Source organism: Etheostoma cragini, chromosome 18, assembly GCF_013103735.1.
Source record: "Etheostoma cragini isolate CJK2018 chromosome 18, CSU_Ecrag_1.0, whole genome shotgun sequence".
Lineage (NCBI taxonomy): Eukaryota > Metazoa > Chordata > Actinopteri > Perciformes > Percidae > Etheostoma > Etheostoma cragini.
In genome coordinates, this window is record NC_048424.1 from 21,562,518 (window position 1) to 21,578,443 (window position 15,926).

General features: G+C 42.4%; 2 protein-coding genes across 8 annotated transcripts in view; both read left to right on the forward strand.

Annotated features, from left to right (window-relative positions):
* LOC117961326 (bromo adjacent homology domain-containing 1 protein) overlaps positions 1-15,926 on the forward strand; it is a 45,581-nt gene that overhangs the window by 24,097 nt on the left and 5,558 nt on the right. For all 3 annotated transcript variants that reach the window (XR_004660385.1, XR_004660386.1, XR_004660384.1), the window contains exon 8: positions 8,435-8,437. The gene's annotated coding sequence lies outside the window, so the exon portion shown is untranslated. The remainder of the gene's footprint in view (positions 1-8,434; positions 8,438-15,926) is intronic.
* Positions 4,804-14,390, forward strand: LOC117961352 (echinoderm microtubule-associated protein-like 1). 5 transcript variants are annotated; one of them, XM_034899941.1, is made up of 8 exons: positions 7,345-7,844; positions 8,671-8,865; positions 9,696-9,825; positions 11,433-11,531; positions 13,069-13,100; positions 13,302-13,328; positions 13,570-13,880; positions 13,921-14,390. In XM_034899941.1, the coding sequence occupies exons 1-7, from the start codon at positions 7,673-7,675 to the stop codon at positions 13,842-13,844; spliced, it is 930 nt and encodes a 309-aa protein (XP_034755832.1). In that variant the 5' UTR covers positions 7,345-7,672; the 3' UTR covers positions 13,845-13,880; positions 13,921-14,390. The 5 variants fall into 5 exon arrangements, with proteins under 5 accessions (XP_034755834.1, XP_034755835.1, XP_034755832.1 ...); XM_034899943.1 differs by lacking the exon at positions 7,345-7,844 and adding an exon at positions 4,804-5,297 and having other exon boundaries at positions 13,570-14,390; XM_034899944.1 differs by lacking the exon at positions 7,345-7,844 and adding an exon at positions 4,804-5,297 and having other exon boundaries at positions 13,072-13,100; positions 13,570-14,390.

Below are 15,926 nucleotides of genomic sequence, written 5' to 3' on the forward strand. Positions count from 1 at the left end.
ACTTGCAAGTGTTTTCCTGTCACTCAGAAAGCGAGTAGCGTCGGAGTGTGTGTTCCTTTTTTTGAAACGCAAAGCGTACCTGATTGCTTTCCTACACTGCAAACGCCCTTTTCCTCAACATTGGATAAGCGGTAAAAGGTTTTCAACACTCTAAAGCCATCTTTAACTTTTTTGCTATTTGAGCAGCGTGACTTCTAACCCAAAACTAAATCAAATCCTGGTAATTGGGTTTTGTATTTCTATTAACAGCCAGATTCTTCAAAGAGGTAATATATATTCTCCTACTTTACAATTTCTCCTTATGAAGAATATTTTATTATGTCAATTTCCTAAGATGGCATATGCAATATATTTTTAGACTTAGTATTTTTTGAAAAAGGAGGGAAAAGGAACAAATCCAAAAAATGTGCATTCTTTTTTTTAATTTCAAATTAGTTTGACGTTACAACAGCGTTAATTGAGATTTGACCAAATGAAAGAGAGGATGATGAAGGGACTTGATGACGTCATGTGACCTAAGGTTGGAGAGAACAGGAGGCGAGAAGCTCCCTTCCACGCCATTTTGAATGAATTGCACATATCTGAACCCAGGAAGCACCGGGCACTCTTTAACAAGCAGACAGCCAATGCACAGTGTAGTATTTTTCAAGATCTAATAACTATATTTAAAGTAAGAAAAAAATATTTAAATGGACAGTAGAATATATTAAGATTTAACTTATTTGGAAATACTGTGTCTAATTGATTAACTATATCCTGTGTCTTTACACACCAGGATAGAAGTGATTTCTGTTTATTTGTAATTTATAAGTTTAGAAATGAAATGGTTGATTGGCGGTTGTTGACAGAGATGTAAATGTTTAGTTGATATCATTTAGTTGTCGGGGGGGCAGACCCAAGCACACGCTGGCAGTCAGGGAGAGCAGATCCGAGTCAGATTTGATTCCCCTTTGAGAAGTCAAATCTGACCTGAGACCTGCTGGACCGGACGACTTCTGGCTCCCCTGCCTGACCCGACTGACCTTTAGTGTGACGTTTGGGAGAACGCCGTGGCAACATGGTCACCTGAGCTTTTATTGATTCGTCCTATAAGGGGAGAGACAGACCGTACACCTAAGACAGGACGGGACGTGCTCTGGCCTCCAGGTGGAAAACCTCCTCAGGTCTCTTCTCTAACCCTAGCCCCGTGTTAGTTTCAGTAAGTGTCCGACATCAGGGACTGTATGAAAAGCACTAGGGAGGACGGAGCAGGGTTCATTTTTTGTAATTTATTTAGTTGGGAGAGCAGGAAGGGTGTTCTTTTTTAACATATGTTCTAAAGTGAAAATATTGCTCAAATTGCCATTAATAGAGACTATTTCCCTACTTTATGTTCATACTGTATTTTGAGAACTTGAGGGGAGATAATACATTTTTTTAAGATACAGGGACGGTCCAAAGTAAAACAAATCATGGAGGGCCTTGCTTTTTAATGAAATAAAAGACAAAATGTGTTTCCCCAACCACAGTCCCTTTTTAAATGATTAAAACTTCTGGGTTTTCCAGTGGGCTGAGAGGAAATCAATGAATTTGAATATAATAGATGAGTAGTTGAAGTTGAGGATTCTCCCACCATCCACATCAGCTGGCCACCGTTGCCTCTCTCGGACTTTCTCCTAGATGTGCATTGACGGTGTTAGTCCCCTAGAGGGCAGGAATCCTATGTGTGCGGAACAGTCTCATGGCCACATCCCATTCCTCTCCTTGTTCTCTTTCCTTGCATCCTTACTTTTTGGTGCAGTAGCTTCCTGAAACAAGGAGACGAAGAAAGCTCAGTAACCATGAGTCATCCTCCCATGTGCTGGCCGGCCCTGCAACAAAAGCACGGACTACTTTGGATGTTATTATTTATGTGAGTTTCCAGTAGCTTTGCAAGGACACAGTTGTATCCTTTGTTGCTATGACAACAAGGCATGGCCAGCACTCGGGAAAGAGTCAGTTTCTGTGTCCACAGGGGCGGGGGTCAAACACTGAGTGACCTGCACTGATGACAGACAGGAAGTGTGTTCACTCCATGAGTCACAACACAGAAGCACCTGCCCAACCCATGAGATTCTGCTTTCTGTGTGGTCTGTATCCGTATTGATGCTTATTGTCAACCTATATTTTGATATATTTGGATAAAACGGAGGGGGGGTATACAGTACAAAAGTAGATATTTTTGAAGTAGAGAAGCAATGTGTGTATCAGATAAATGTCACTTTGTCATGCTCTCTGAAAAGCTCTTGGATCTTTTGGAAGAATTATATAACACCCCTACTGATTTAATGTTCCATTGAAAGAATATTTATAATTTTTTGTGAAAATTCTGTCTGGATGTTAGTTTTTTTTGGTACACACAAACCCGCTGTGTCTTTCTCTGCTATATTACATCATACTGTGCAAAAGGGAAGCTGTTTTCAATGCATGTGATTAGTAGGAAGTCCATAAACTTCCTGCAATAAGAAACTGTTAATATGCTGTACAATCTCCACAGAAGGTCAGCAGTTAGAAGGCATGCACAGGTCCGGGTCAACCCCTCTTTGAGAGACCGCTCCCAACCTTCTCCTGTCCCTCACCCGTGTTCGCCCCCCCACAGGTCCTCTGTCAGCAGAGTCATTATCTGGCGTTGGCCTTTATCCCCGTCCAGACCTTAGGGCTTTAGGAATGTCCAGCACACACAGACACACACACACACACACACACACACACACAGACACACACAGACACACCACAGGTCCATAGTGTTTGTTACACAGGGATAACGGCTGCCAAAGCAGCCGATTAGTGACCCATAATAAAATAACTAGCTACACACTTTGAACTCAGAGGCCTCTCAGGTGCAGCAGCCTGCTGGAAGACTATTGGCTGCTTGGTTGTGTACATAAAACCTTCACCATCAGTTAAAACCACGTGGCCGCTAAGATTTTATTGCGTTGGCATTCAGGCTCTGGCTGTTTACTTAAAAATACATGTAATTGACAGTTTGTTTAGCTTTTAGCCTGTTAAGATTTCATACAGTATATGACAGTTTGTCATAATGTTGTGTGCTCTGATTTGAAAAAGCAAGAAATGCTGTTCTTAAAACAGCGAGGAGCCTTATTTTCCATGAGCACACATTAGTGACAATTATTTACTTTTGTACTTGTCTTGATTGAATTTTCTACCCCAAATGGTCTTGCTACAACTTACTTCACATTTTATTTGCGTACCAGTAGACACTATCCACACTCTGTCTCATTGGAGAGATTAGTTGGATAGATAAATAGAGATAAAGTGTAACAACAAACAACATAAGGACGGCGCAAATTAGAAAATATAACATAAAAAATATACAGTAAAGAACTCCATTGTGATGAGAACAAGGACCTACACTCTAAATAAAAACCGTGGTAGTGAAATATCTTTACACTGTGCAAGTTTTTGAGATTATTTTTTGGGGCATTTCTAGCCCTTTATTGACAGAATAGCTGAAGAAAGGAAGGGGGGGGGGGGAATGACAGGCAGCAAACCAGGTCGGAGTCAAACCCGGGCCGCTGTGTCAAGTAAACCACAATATATGGGCGCCCGTTCTACCAACTGAGCAATCCGGGCGCCCTGCACAGGTGTTATATTTATAATATACAGTATATTCTAATATTAAGAAAAATAATGATATAGTAAATGAAGAATGTAAACACACCGGCATGTACAGGTGTTTTACATATGGGGATTAATAGTTAGATCTTGAATAATAACAACAATAATGAGCTAAATTCACAGGTTTTGAGCCTTTACTCAAATTAAGTTATCATTAATGTATTATATTATTTCAATTGACTTTTTGTTTCCATTACATTTCTCTTCTGTTGTTGTTTATCTAACCAATTTTCGTGATATTGTGTCTTATTTTCTTCTTAAATAGGACATCATATTGTGTCCTGAGAGTGGTATATACAGTAATTAATAACGGCAACATCAATCATATCATAGGAAAACAAGTTGTTATTCTGGTAAAATCAACAATAGATACATAGATTACACAAGTATTATGAATTTCCACGTACAGTAAACACACAGAGAAAAGCATGCAGACATTAGAGGAAGTATGACTGGGCGAGAAGACAAGAGACATGTGAAGAGAAGGGAATGAAGAGAAAAACAAGAGAAGCGAGAATGAGAAAACCAGAAACCCCCGCTTCTGTTTTCCTTAAGGTTAACACACAGCACGTCCCCATGTCTGACATCAGATCACTGGCTACAGACACCAATGCTTTCCTATTTTTCATTGTGGTTTTGTGAGACATCAGTAAAAAGAAATGTAGTCCAAAGCATTTTTTTTTTACATTCAGGGGGATGGAGGACTTCCGCGATGTGGCCAGAGAGCTTTGACAGATCAGCAGAGAGAAGCATCTGCTGAAGATAGAATCAATCCAGCAAACGCAAAATCGACAGAAAGCCAGCTTACACTGGGGGAGACCCGGACACAATCGCCTAACTGGCTTTTCATCTGCTCCTGTTGTCTTCCTCCGTTGGTCTAATTACCACGTCCGGCTTATTGTCTTCTTGATGACTATAATTAATCAAGTTCTGCTCCCTAATCTCAGAATCTCATCATCCTAACAGTTCACCGGGGCCGGCCACGCCGGATGGCAGCCTGGTGTAAGCTCTTTTTAGGACTGTAATTGTGCGTCTTTGCATGCAACAGCAAATTGCGTAGTCCCACCCTGCTGTGTGTTTGTGTGTGTGTGTGTGTGTGTTTTCACAGCACACAGATCAGTAATTTTTACTCATGGTTTCCTCCTCAAGGCAGTAGCTTATCTTTCCGGAAGTTGTGTTGGGGCTTTTAATGTGAAGACGTTTCCCTGTGTCAGGCCTCCCTGACCCCTGTCCCCACACACTCTCTCACACACATTCTTATTTGTCCTCCTCTGAGCTTCAGATGGCTTACCAGGTCCTTAATCTGTCCTCAATGACATCACCCTCTCCCTGTACCCTGCACACACTCCTCGTAGGACAGCAGGAGGGAGGTAGGGAGGGAGAGCGAGAGGTGGTGGCCGCTGGTGGTTTAGTAAAGTTGAATTAACCCAGCGGTGAAGCGTAGGAGACATAGCAGGCAGGCTCACTCTCTGTCAGGGCCATGGCAGCGGGCGTAGAGGAGGGACACACACACATGGAGGAGCTGGTGGACCAGGGCCTGGGGATGGAGGAGACGGCCCACGACCTGCTGAGGAGGCCCTCGCTGAAGGAGAACTACAACAGTGACTGCCTGCTGGCACCGGACACCGACTTCATGACAGGTAGACAGCTGAGTGAGATACACGCTAAAGGGTCAGCTCACCCAAATTAAATATATTTCCTATTTACATCCTGTGGTGTGTCCTGTACTGTACTGTACTGTACTGTACTGCACTGTACTGTACTGCACTGTACTGTACTGTACTGTACTGTACTGTACTGTACTGTACTGTGCAGACGGTCCAGACCTCCACACCAAACAATCGCGCTAAAAGCACAATAATCCATTTAAAACGTTCAGTTCTAAGAGATGAGTGTCTTAAAAGCCACACTGCTGGATACAAAGAGCGAGAACTGACCCTTTAAAGTGTTCCGTATGAATTGCATCTTTACTTGTTATAAAGAAGACATACACACACCTCCTGCATTTTACCAAACACTGGGTGTGCATACATGTACGAGTCTGCTCAGGTTTGAAAGATTTCTTTGCTTCTGACCAGAAAACAAGAAAAAGAATAAGAAGTGTAAGTTGTAAAGTTTACAATAAACTGTGCTACATACAGTATATATTTAGTGCTTTGATCGATTTACATAAGAATTATAAAGTATCTCCCAACCTACTGACATAACAAGGAGAGAGGTTATATTTTATTTATTCAGCCAAATTAGGCAGAAATAGTAAATTAGATAATCTGATGTTTGTACTTTATATAGCTCTTCACAACTTGTTGAATAACCTTATGAATATAGTGAATGAAAAGCCACATTTCTCGTCCTCATTTGTCCTGTATTTACATGCCCAAGGTATCACATGACACCCAGTCAGACTGTGGGTGTTAACGAATGTGCGCAGGCTGAGGAGCCCCTTCCCCTTCAGGAATATTAATATCAGTGGACTAATATATGTGTAATAAGATTGCTTGTGCATGGCCTGTATATTTCAGCATGCAGGGTGCTGATATGAGCAGACAGATGCTGTTCCTTCATTCAAGAAACCATCTGGGAGCAGAGATTAAAACACTCTGCTTCTCGGAGTACATGCATTTTCATTCGGCTAAAAGGTATTGTAGGGTTACGAATTTTGAAACTGGCTGAGTGTGCATGTGTGGATGCATTTGTGTGATGCAGGTGCAGAGACATACTTAATGCATGTTTGTGTGTTTACATTTGCATGAAAGGCGTCCAGGGAGCCTGCCTGGTCTTTGTACAGCTGAGTGAGTGCAGAGATTGAGCTCCACGCTGCTAATTCCCTTTTACAGCCCTGGGATTATGTGCTATTCTAATCTTAATCCCATATGGGGTGCGTGGAGGTGGCACGAGGATGTTGTCACATCCAGGACAAGAGGAGAAACAGAAAATCCCAGGCCTACACCGAGCCACGACTCTCCATGAGAGCTAGATTACTGCTGGTTGCATGCTCGCATGACGACACTGCCCACGGCAGATCACCTCTGATAGGAGGAAAAACTCATTTCTCAAAAGAGTTCCATCTTAAGATTTGTTTTAACGTTGTATAACATGCACCTCAGAAAAAACATGCAGTTTTGAGGCTTCATAGAAACTAACTGGAAAAGTTATAGTCATTGCAGTACAGTTAAATTCAGAGGTTCTTAACCTTTTATTTGTCAGATGTACAATACTCCCACACCCCTGTCACAAGAAACCAAATTCTCCATCAACAACATCCATCATGTTCCAAATGTCATCATTCCTATTGATTTAAAACTGGATGTAATAGTGTAAAACTGAATGTAATAATATTTTTTTCACATGGCCGAACTGTCAATGTATAGATCTGTTTAGTTTTCACACTTCAACTACAACATCAAGTGGTATGGGCTTGTCAAGCATCTATGTACTTTAATTTATTTTCCATTTTATCAACAATTTGTCTTTCCTCAAATATCTGTCCAATAATGTTAACTAAATTCATCCTTCCAGCTGCGCAGGCTCGCCTGCACTGTAACCTACATAACACACATCAGGTTTATCTCCGCTGTTTCCTCCCAGTGTCTCCATCTCTCATAGAGACATGGGGTTTATGTGTGGGGGTGGGGTCAGAGAGGCTCAGTCTGAGGGATTATCATTGTAGTCTGCAACCCCACGCACACACATGCAAGTACATGCACACACGTGCACAGACAATTTAAGCTGAATTGGATGACCACTGAGTTTTTAAGCATTATCAACCCCACCCCCACATTTATATAAGCGCACAGCCTGAGCAAAAGGGCTTTAAGCGCCGTCATATACATCACTGCGACCCACAGTGTGTCAGGCGACCACCAAGGAAACGTGAGAGGATCAAGAAGTACTGCAGATACTGTAGTAAGGAGGCGGAGAAAACACCAGAAAGGCAGCTCTGGGAGTGTGTGTGACAGAAGTGGAGCAAAGGAGATAAGATCTTAGTGGACACCAGCCAGTGGATCAGGATCCGATGGAGGGAGAGCCGGCCCATCTGACTGGAGCCAGAGGAGGAAAGAGAAGCGAGAGAGCGTGCTGCTCGCAAGAGGAGAGGAAGAGGAGGAAGACGTCGCGTGTAGTGGAGGAGGGCCCAACAGGCCAGCAGAGGAACCCAAACTGCTCATCAGTGTCCAGTGTCTCCCACGGTACCCATCTCTCAACTACTGTCTCTCTGTTGGACTGATGATTGTAGCGGGAAAAGGAAAAGTGGAGTAGAAGAGTGGTTGAAAGAGACATGATGGTGTGTTAGTGGCGGTGTTTTCGACGTGTTCTCTCTCTGCTACCTTTGTTGACATGTAGCTGTGGAATGACAGGGTGGATGATCTGCTGTGTCCAGCTGTGCTGTGACCTCATTAGCTTGTCTTTCACTGCGGAGACACAAACAGGCGAAGTTAAAGAGCTTATTCCTTTCTCTGATTGTGTTTTGATCTAAAACACAATTGTTTGATCCAAACAATGATGAGCCTTTAAGGAGCCTTTAGGGAAGAATTTCCATAAATAACTTATTAAAATGATGCTTTGGCTCAAGTTTTAGCAGAAATTTGGTTGTGGAAGTACTTTTCTTATGCAGTCCTGTTATGTGAGTAGACAGTTGACTTATTTTCTCCTACCAAACGGTCGTATGGTTTCAGTATGAGTCAACTGCATATTCATTTCTTCTTGGCATTTTTCTGTGTGTGTGTGCATGCATGCATGTGTGTGTGTTTGTGGTAATGAAGCTCACTGCCACCCTCAGTTGGTTAACAAAGTCCTACTGACTGTTGCTCTGTGTGTTTTTGGGAGTTTGCTCTTTGTTCTTTTCTGTGAAATGTGCATATTTGGAGATATTTTGACATGGTTCGAAGGCTAATGGATGCATTGGATGTTAAGCATGTCATTAGTTATGTAATGTAGTTGAAAATATAACAAACAACATAATCTGGGCATAAACCTCTCTATCTTATCTTATCTATCTATCTATCCATCCTTCAGATGACCGCAGCTCGGCAGCCAGCGGCCTGGACGTGGCCGACCGGCTGACCTACCTGGAGCAGAGGATGCAGATGCAGGAAGATGAAATCCAGCTGTTGAAGATGGCTCTGGCTGATGTCCTCAAGAGACTCAACATATCTGAGGAGCACCAAGCAGCTGCCTCTGGTGCTGTTAGGAGACCGTCGGGTGTTAAAGGTCAGCATAGATCTGTGTGTGTGTAATCTTGCCAGTAAATATGGGGATTTAAGGTATGTCAATATGCCCAACAGCTTTCATCATGATCTTTACTGTTATCGGAGGAGACATTGACTTTTGAATGGATCAGTGATGCTGTGCTTTGCTGAGGAAATACAACCCAGTTCTGATTATTATGTGCTACAGTCAGCCTGAGAGCGATTTTATTGATTTATAAGAGACAAGTTGGTCAACATGCATTAAGGCATTTATCATGCATTGTATGTTCAACATACATCTTTGTCTTTGTTTGTCTTGTTGTCTTTGTATGTCTATGTAGGGCTAAGGGATGTTTGCTAAGATTTTTAAGTTAAAAATGAAAATGCATGCCTTGTAAATAATGTTTATTGACATCATCTGTTGATCTGCTTGTTATTTCCTTGATTAAATCCTTAATTAAATGTAATCAATCAATCGATTGGTCGGGTTGGAAAGAAGTGTAATTGCTTGTTTTGTCCAATTGACGCTCCAAAATTCAAAGATATTAATCATATAAGACAAAGAACAGTGGGAGAAATCCCATAACGAGAGAAGCTAAAATTTAGGAATATTGGGTATTTGGACTTGAAAAGTAACTGTATCAAGAGAGTTCATAGAAAAAGATGATCAACTTATGTAATAATAACAGAATTAGCTCTAAAATCTAATCTCAGTTGGACTCTTAGTTCAGTTTAGGAAACATGTCCTGATAACTCTTTACTTTGACCCCGAACCAAGTCCATTAGGGTCACCCTATTATTCCACAAAGACGCGTGCATCATGCTCACCCCCCTGTGTGTGTGTCTACACAGCCCGGCCAGTGTCTCTACTTCTGCCCTCCAGACCGCCCATGGTGCCGTCCAGCGTGGCCTCCCTGAAGAAGAGCACCACGCTGCCCTCAAGCGCCCCAGCCAAGAACTACAGCCCAACACCCCCCCGCAGGTAAACCACTGCCGCTGCTGCAGCTGTTGATGCTGTTCAGTCTGCAGACGGGACATGGTCTCACGAGACAGGCTAAGACCTACATAAGATCCCAAAAAAAACGTAATTAACGTTTTCATATTTAAGTATTTGTGTTGTTTTGGTTGGTTGTGAACAGAGAGATCTGAGAGTATCAGCATTTGCAAAACAAAAAGGTGAAAGTTGTTGATTGATTTCTCAATGTGGGGAAAAAGAGATCACAGGGGCTTTCCTCTAAATCTCTGACAAACAAACCCAGGGCAACTGGAAAGCCACACACACAGTATTAATGGACAGGGGCGTAGCACAAAACTCTAGAAAAGCATTTTCTATGGGTCCCTCTCTGCAACCAGGTGTGGTTCATTCTAGCATCTTTTTGGACCCTTCTCATATGAGGGCCCTGGGTCCTCAGTCCCCTTATACCCTCCAGTCCAACGGCCCTGTTCATGGAACACAGTTCTGGTTAAGCAGCTCACAACGAAGCTTCAGTTCTCATTATCTAATGTGCAAAAGCAATCAGCAGACACCCTCCATTATTCAAGAAACAGCGCACATGGATGCACTATAATTATCCCAAAACACTCACCTTTATTTCGAAGCAATAAAGCAGCAAACCATTCTCCGCTCTTCCTCTCTATTACCTTTGAAATGACGGGGCCATTAGACAGCATTAGTCACAGAGCGCGGCAGCTTCTCTCCGAGGGACCTTAATGTCTCCTGCTATATCTGGAGCGTGCCAATATAATGGCACAGAGAGAGTTAATCACTATTCACTTAAGGCTGTCCGTGCAGTGTTAGGATGAAGGGAGAAGCATCATCATCATCATCACCATCATCATCATTCACAGCAGTGGCGTTCTCTCCACGCTCATCTCATCTTTTCTCTCCTCTAATTCATCTTGCTCGATGGTGTGTTAAGCCCCCAACGTCTCCTTCCAGGCAGTGCTGCAACCGTTGACTTCAAGGCACCTAACCCTAACCTTAACCTTAACCTTAACCTTAACCTTAACCTTAACCCTAACCTTAACCTTAACCTTAACCTTAATCTTAACCTTAACCTTAACCCTAACCTTAACCCTAACCTTAACCTTAACCTTAACCCTAACCCTAACCCTAACCCTAACCCTAACCTTAACCTTAACCTTAACCTTAATCTTAACCTTAACCTTAATCTTAACCTTAACCTTAACCTTAACCTTAACCTTAACCCTGAGTTAAGTTAAGTTTTTGTTTTCAAACGTCATGATAACCACCCCCCCAAGCACCTGACGTAACCGGTTCTTATCTGTAGACCAGCGCTAAGTTGGTACTGAGTTGAAACCCGTCTTCTTGGCACCGAGCCAGGTTTATTTGTGTGGAAAAGCAAAGAACCGCTTCGATATTTGGCACTGACTCGGAACCAGCACCAGAACTGCCTTGGTGGAAAAGACATGTGAGAGGTTTCATGATTCATGGTTTCGGAGTCTCATTTTCAGTACCATGGAGGATGGGACACCCCAGGACATGTTAGATGCATTTTAAAATAGAATCCTAAAAACAGAAGAACCATGACCTTACAGTCTTAGTTTTTTTCTTCCTTTTTCTTCCAGTGGTGTGAAGAGCCCCCCAGGTAGTGTGAAGGACAGTCCATGCAAGACCGCTAAACGACCCCCGTCTGCAGCCTCCACCTGTAAGAAACCTCCAGAAGGGTGAGAAGCTGTTCTTTATCAAATCAATGTTCTTTTTAAGAAACGGGTTTCTTTTTAACCAAATCACCACAAAAAAAAATAGGATTGGATTACATACAAAAGTCTTTGCAAATAATTGAATTCCAAAAAGTAGTATAACCAGTAAGGTGGTGTTAGTGAAAGCTAAAACAAAAGTCTGAAAAAGGGGCAAAAATGTCAAATGTTTGTCCGTTTTTGAGCCAGGAGGGCAACACAAGGGTTAACTCTGACATCAAACCACAGAAGATTATATTCTTCATGCCAGTAGACAGTGTTTCATTTATTTCAAGACTGGTTTTCAAGGCATTTCATTACAACCCACTTATGGCAATAAAAGAGGTGAATGAGGAAGGATTTTTTAAGGGAATGTGGATCTTTCAGATTAATTTAACCTTCACGTTGTCTTCCCGTTAAACAAAATTTCCTTTTTCTGGGACAAAATTTGAAGTCAAAACCTCCTTGAGAGACTTTTGTCACTTTTCTCAAAGTTCTTACTTTGTCAAGTTTTTGGGACATTTTTGTTGTTTTGAAGCTTTCTCCGACATTTGTTGTCACTTTTTGACGTTTTTAAGTTCTTTCTCACTTATTGCAATGTCTCTGTCTGATTATTTTTGCGTTTTTGTGGACATTTTGTTTTTTTTCCCCCTACATTTCAGTCACTTTTTCCAGTGTTCTTAAATCTTTTTTTTAAATGCTACAAAATTAAATCAAACTGAATTGAACTGATCAGTTATTTAACTCCTTTTAACCACTTCCCCCGACATCTTTTCTCTCCACTTTATTTTGACGTTCTTGCCACGTTCGTTTTCTAACGTTTTTGAAGCTTTTTCAAACATATTTGTCACTTTTTTCAACGTTCTTTTACCAAATTCAATAAAGTAGTGAACTGATCAGTTAATTAACTTGTGTGGAGTGTTGTTTGGAACCATTTTGGTTGAAGGAAACCCAAATTTCTGATTTAGAAACTTTTTTAAAATGGGTCAAATTTGAGCCCGAGGAGTGTCCAAGGTTATCATTTTCCAAATGTTATGTCATGCCGTGTGGGACCTGCACTGGTCTGGTCTCAACCGGTCAAAGTCTTGGCCTTATCTCGGTCTTGATATACTCTGGTCTGGGTCAGGACTGGGTCTCAACCCGTCAAAGTCTTGGTCTTGTCTCGGTTTCCCCACACTCTGGTCTGGGTCAAGACTGGGTCTCAACCCATCAAAGTCTTGGTCTTGTCTCGGTCTTGATACACTCTGGTCTGGGTCAGGACTTGGTCTCAGCCCATCAAAGTCTTGGTCTTGTCTTGGTCTCCACACACTCTGGTAGGGTCAGGACTTGGTTTAGGTGGTCTGGACCACAACACTTTCAGTAGATAGGATGTTTCACTGTTTGGTCAACCTGACACTGATCTCTCGCTTTCTGTGTCAATGTATCTCATATTCTGTTTCTCTCTCCTTCTCTTGTGTCCTCTTCTGTATTCTCTCCCCCTCCCCCTCTCTCTCTCTCTCTCTTGATCTCTCTCTCATTAAAACAGCAGCAAGTCCAAGGAGGCTGCAGTAAGTGTCGGTAAGTGAGCACCCTCCCTGCTTCCCTGCAGTTGTCTTTTTCCAGGCTGCGTCTGGCTGCCTCGTTACAGGAATGTGACACAGCTGCTGATTAAGCCTCTATGTGAAAGAAAGAAAAGTGATTTAGCGAACGACTGGCGTGACAGAGGAACCTTTTGCTGCATGTAAGTGAATGGGACCTCTCTGTGTTGTTTCTGTGCAGGGACAAGGCGGGTGACACACTGCAAAGGTAGGATTCATCCCTATCAACATACTTATCTATGCCATCTTGTGTCTGAGCTGTTATTTTATCCGTATTTTTATGTCACATCTCACCATGACTTGTGTGCCTTCCCATCACCCCTTGCACCTTTGTTTTTTTCTAACCCTAACCTAACCTCCGTCCTGTGTTCTTACCCTTCCCCGCTGACTGGCCTCCCCCCACTTGTCTATTCACTCACCCTCCTCACCTCATTTCACCATTCACTTAGTGACTATGCAGATCTATCTGAGCCCCCTCACAAGAAAGACTGGATCTTCTGAGACCGCCAAATCCCCCGCAGCTGTGCCTGCTAACAGCGGGCCCACGGCCACACCTAACCACCCTCAGGCAAGGGGGGGCAGCAAGCCGGAGGGAAAGAAGACGACCCCGTCCTTCACCTTAAACCTGCAGAAAACCACAACGAGCCAGAGCACAGCGCAGGACACGTCCAGCTACAAGAGCCCCCTCAAGTCCCCCAGCCAGTACTTTCAGATTTGTTACTGAGGGTAGAGATAGATTTGCTACACTTTAGTCCCAGCTACCAAGTTTACAGAGCCCAGACTAATTATTCAAAGCCTGAATCAACCACTCGAACAGAAACTGTGAATAAAGACTTTCTTCCTATGTTGGAAAAAAGAGAATCTGATTTTAAAATGGGGATGGGGGACATCCTGACTCTGTTGCTTTTGGGTACAGCATTTCAAAATATTTCCAAGTTTGAGTAACTGTGAATAGTGTTTTATGGCATGGTTTTTTTTATTAAAAGGATAGTACTGTTTGAGAGCTTAAACGCATTATTAGCCTCCTCTAAGACCCCAGAAGGCATAGATCCAGTTCCCACATCTGCTTAGGGTTTCACTGACTGACTGACTGACTGCTGTTGTCTCTGTTGTTCTATAGGTGAAGATTGTAAAGCAAGGATGTGTTTGTAGTTGACATTTGACATCACTGAGTCAGTCTCATTCCTGTGTGCTGTGATGTTTCCTGATGTTTTGTAGAAAAGGTTTCACTTTAAGTAGTACAGTGTGTACCAGAATCAGTAAAAAAAAAGGCTCATTCTAGTTCAGGACAAACAATAAAAGAACTACGATCACCAATGGGATGACTTTCCCTTTTATTACACTGTGTGTGTTTGTGGTGTGTGTGTGTGTGTGTGTGTGTGTGTACTTCATTGACCTGACTAAATGAAGAGTTTCTATTCCAGCAGAGATCCTGGTCCACTACGTGCTGCATGTCCCTGGTAAGTCCAATCAGCCCCATGGAGATCAAGAAAGAGAGAGAAAAGGTGCAGTCCCCTTAATCAGGTGTTCTCTGATGACGGGAACAGTCTTCACCAAGTGCCTGCAGGCTATAAATACGCCACTGAACATTTTGATGGGCAGGAAATTGCTGAAAATCATGTGTCATAACCTTTTCAGTTTCAGAAATGAAGACTTATGGATAATGCTCGCTGTGCCTGGAGCAACATTTCTCTCTCTCACTGAAAGTAACGTTTAAGGGATTTGATTCACTATGCCATGAATGTTGATTTAAAAGTGGACTATGTTAAGGTATGCTATGATTAGTCAGCACATCCTATTACATTCCCACACAGGCAGTCACTCAGTCTGTGGGGATTTGGTTTTAGGGACCAGAGGGCTCAAGTCCCCATGGGGACCAGGTACAGAGTGTCAACTGGTAGATGGGAGGGTCAAGTTTGCCTCCTAGGGACTGTAGAGGCACTGAACACCCCCAAGTGTGACTATATATACTGAATATGTGCATATGTATTCATAAATATATATACTGTATATAAATAAATGAAAGGAATATATACTGTATATACATATATATATTTAGAAACATATGCACTGTACGTTAATCAATTAAGAAAAAAGAAATATGTACAAATGAAAATAGGTAAACTTTAGATTTTTTTCTCTGGTCTTGTGCATCCACTCTTTAAAGACTCACTTTGGAAACCCCAGAATAGATTTCTATAACCGCTTCTGCTGCTTCAATATATCATGAATCCATGTCTTTCCAGTTCCCCCACTTTTATAAAAAAAAGTGTAATAATCCATCTCTGGAGTAACCTTCATTCAGCTGCCCTTAAAGCTAAAGTATGACTTTGAGCATCTATATTTCTATCATGTGTTTGTGTTGTTAATGTGTGAACAAGACTCTGCATCACACCGTCCTTCATGCTCGCAGCACACGTTACAAATTAAGCAGCAAAATGCAAAATGAAATCCTGAATTAACAAAGTCTACATTCCCTAATTTAGTCCACTGGACTCAGTCAGTGATCTGAACTTGGAGGCTGGTCTGAGTATGTGCATCCAGACTGAAAATGGAGAAACAGTTTTGGACTTTTGGAGAAATCAAATGAAAGTGATGTCTCACTGTGATGGGATGGGAGCCCCAGCGCCCCCCTGTGGAGATGAAGACCACAGACCCACACAGGGTCGTCAGACAAGGTAACACTGGAAAATCCACATCAACTCAATAAAATAAAAAGCTCCTTTACAGCCCAGGAGCAACTTTTCCCGGATCGGATCCGGCCCAGTAGGACCTGAGTGGAAATGAGGAGGTTCTCTGGGGGGGG

Coding starts and splice junctions, on each gene's coding strand:
- LOC117961352 (XM_034899940.1), top strand. CDS start 7,673: ATGGAGGGAGAGCCGGCCCATCTGACTGGAGCCAGAGGAGGAAAGAGA. Junction 7,845..8,670: donor AGTGTCCAGTGTCTCCCACG/GTACCCATCTCT, acceptor TCCATCCTTCAG/ATGACCGCAGCTCGGCAGCC. Junction 11,532..13,068: donor TGTAAGAAACCTCCAGAAGG/GTGAGAAGCTGT, acceptor TCATTAAAACAG/CAGCAAGTCCAAGGAGGCTG.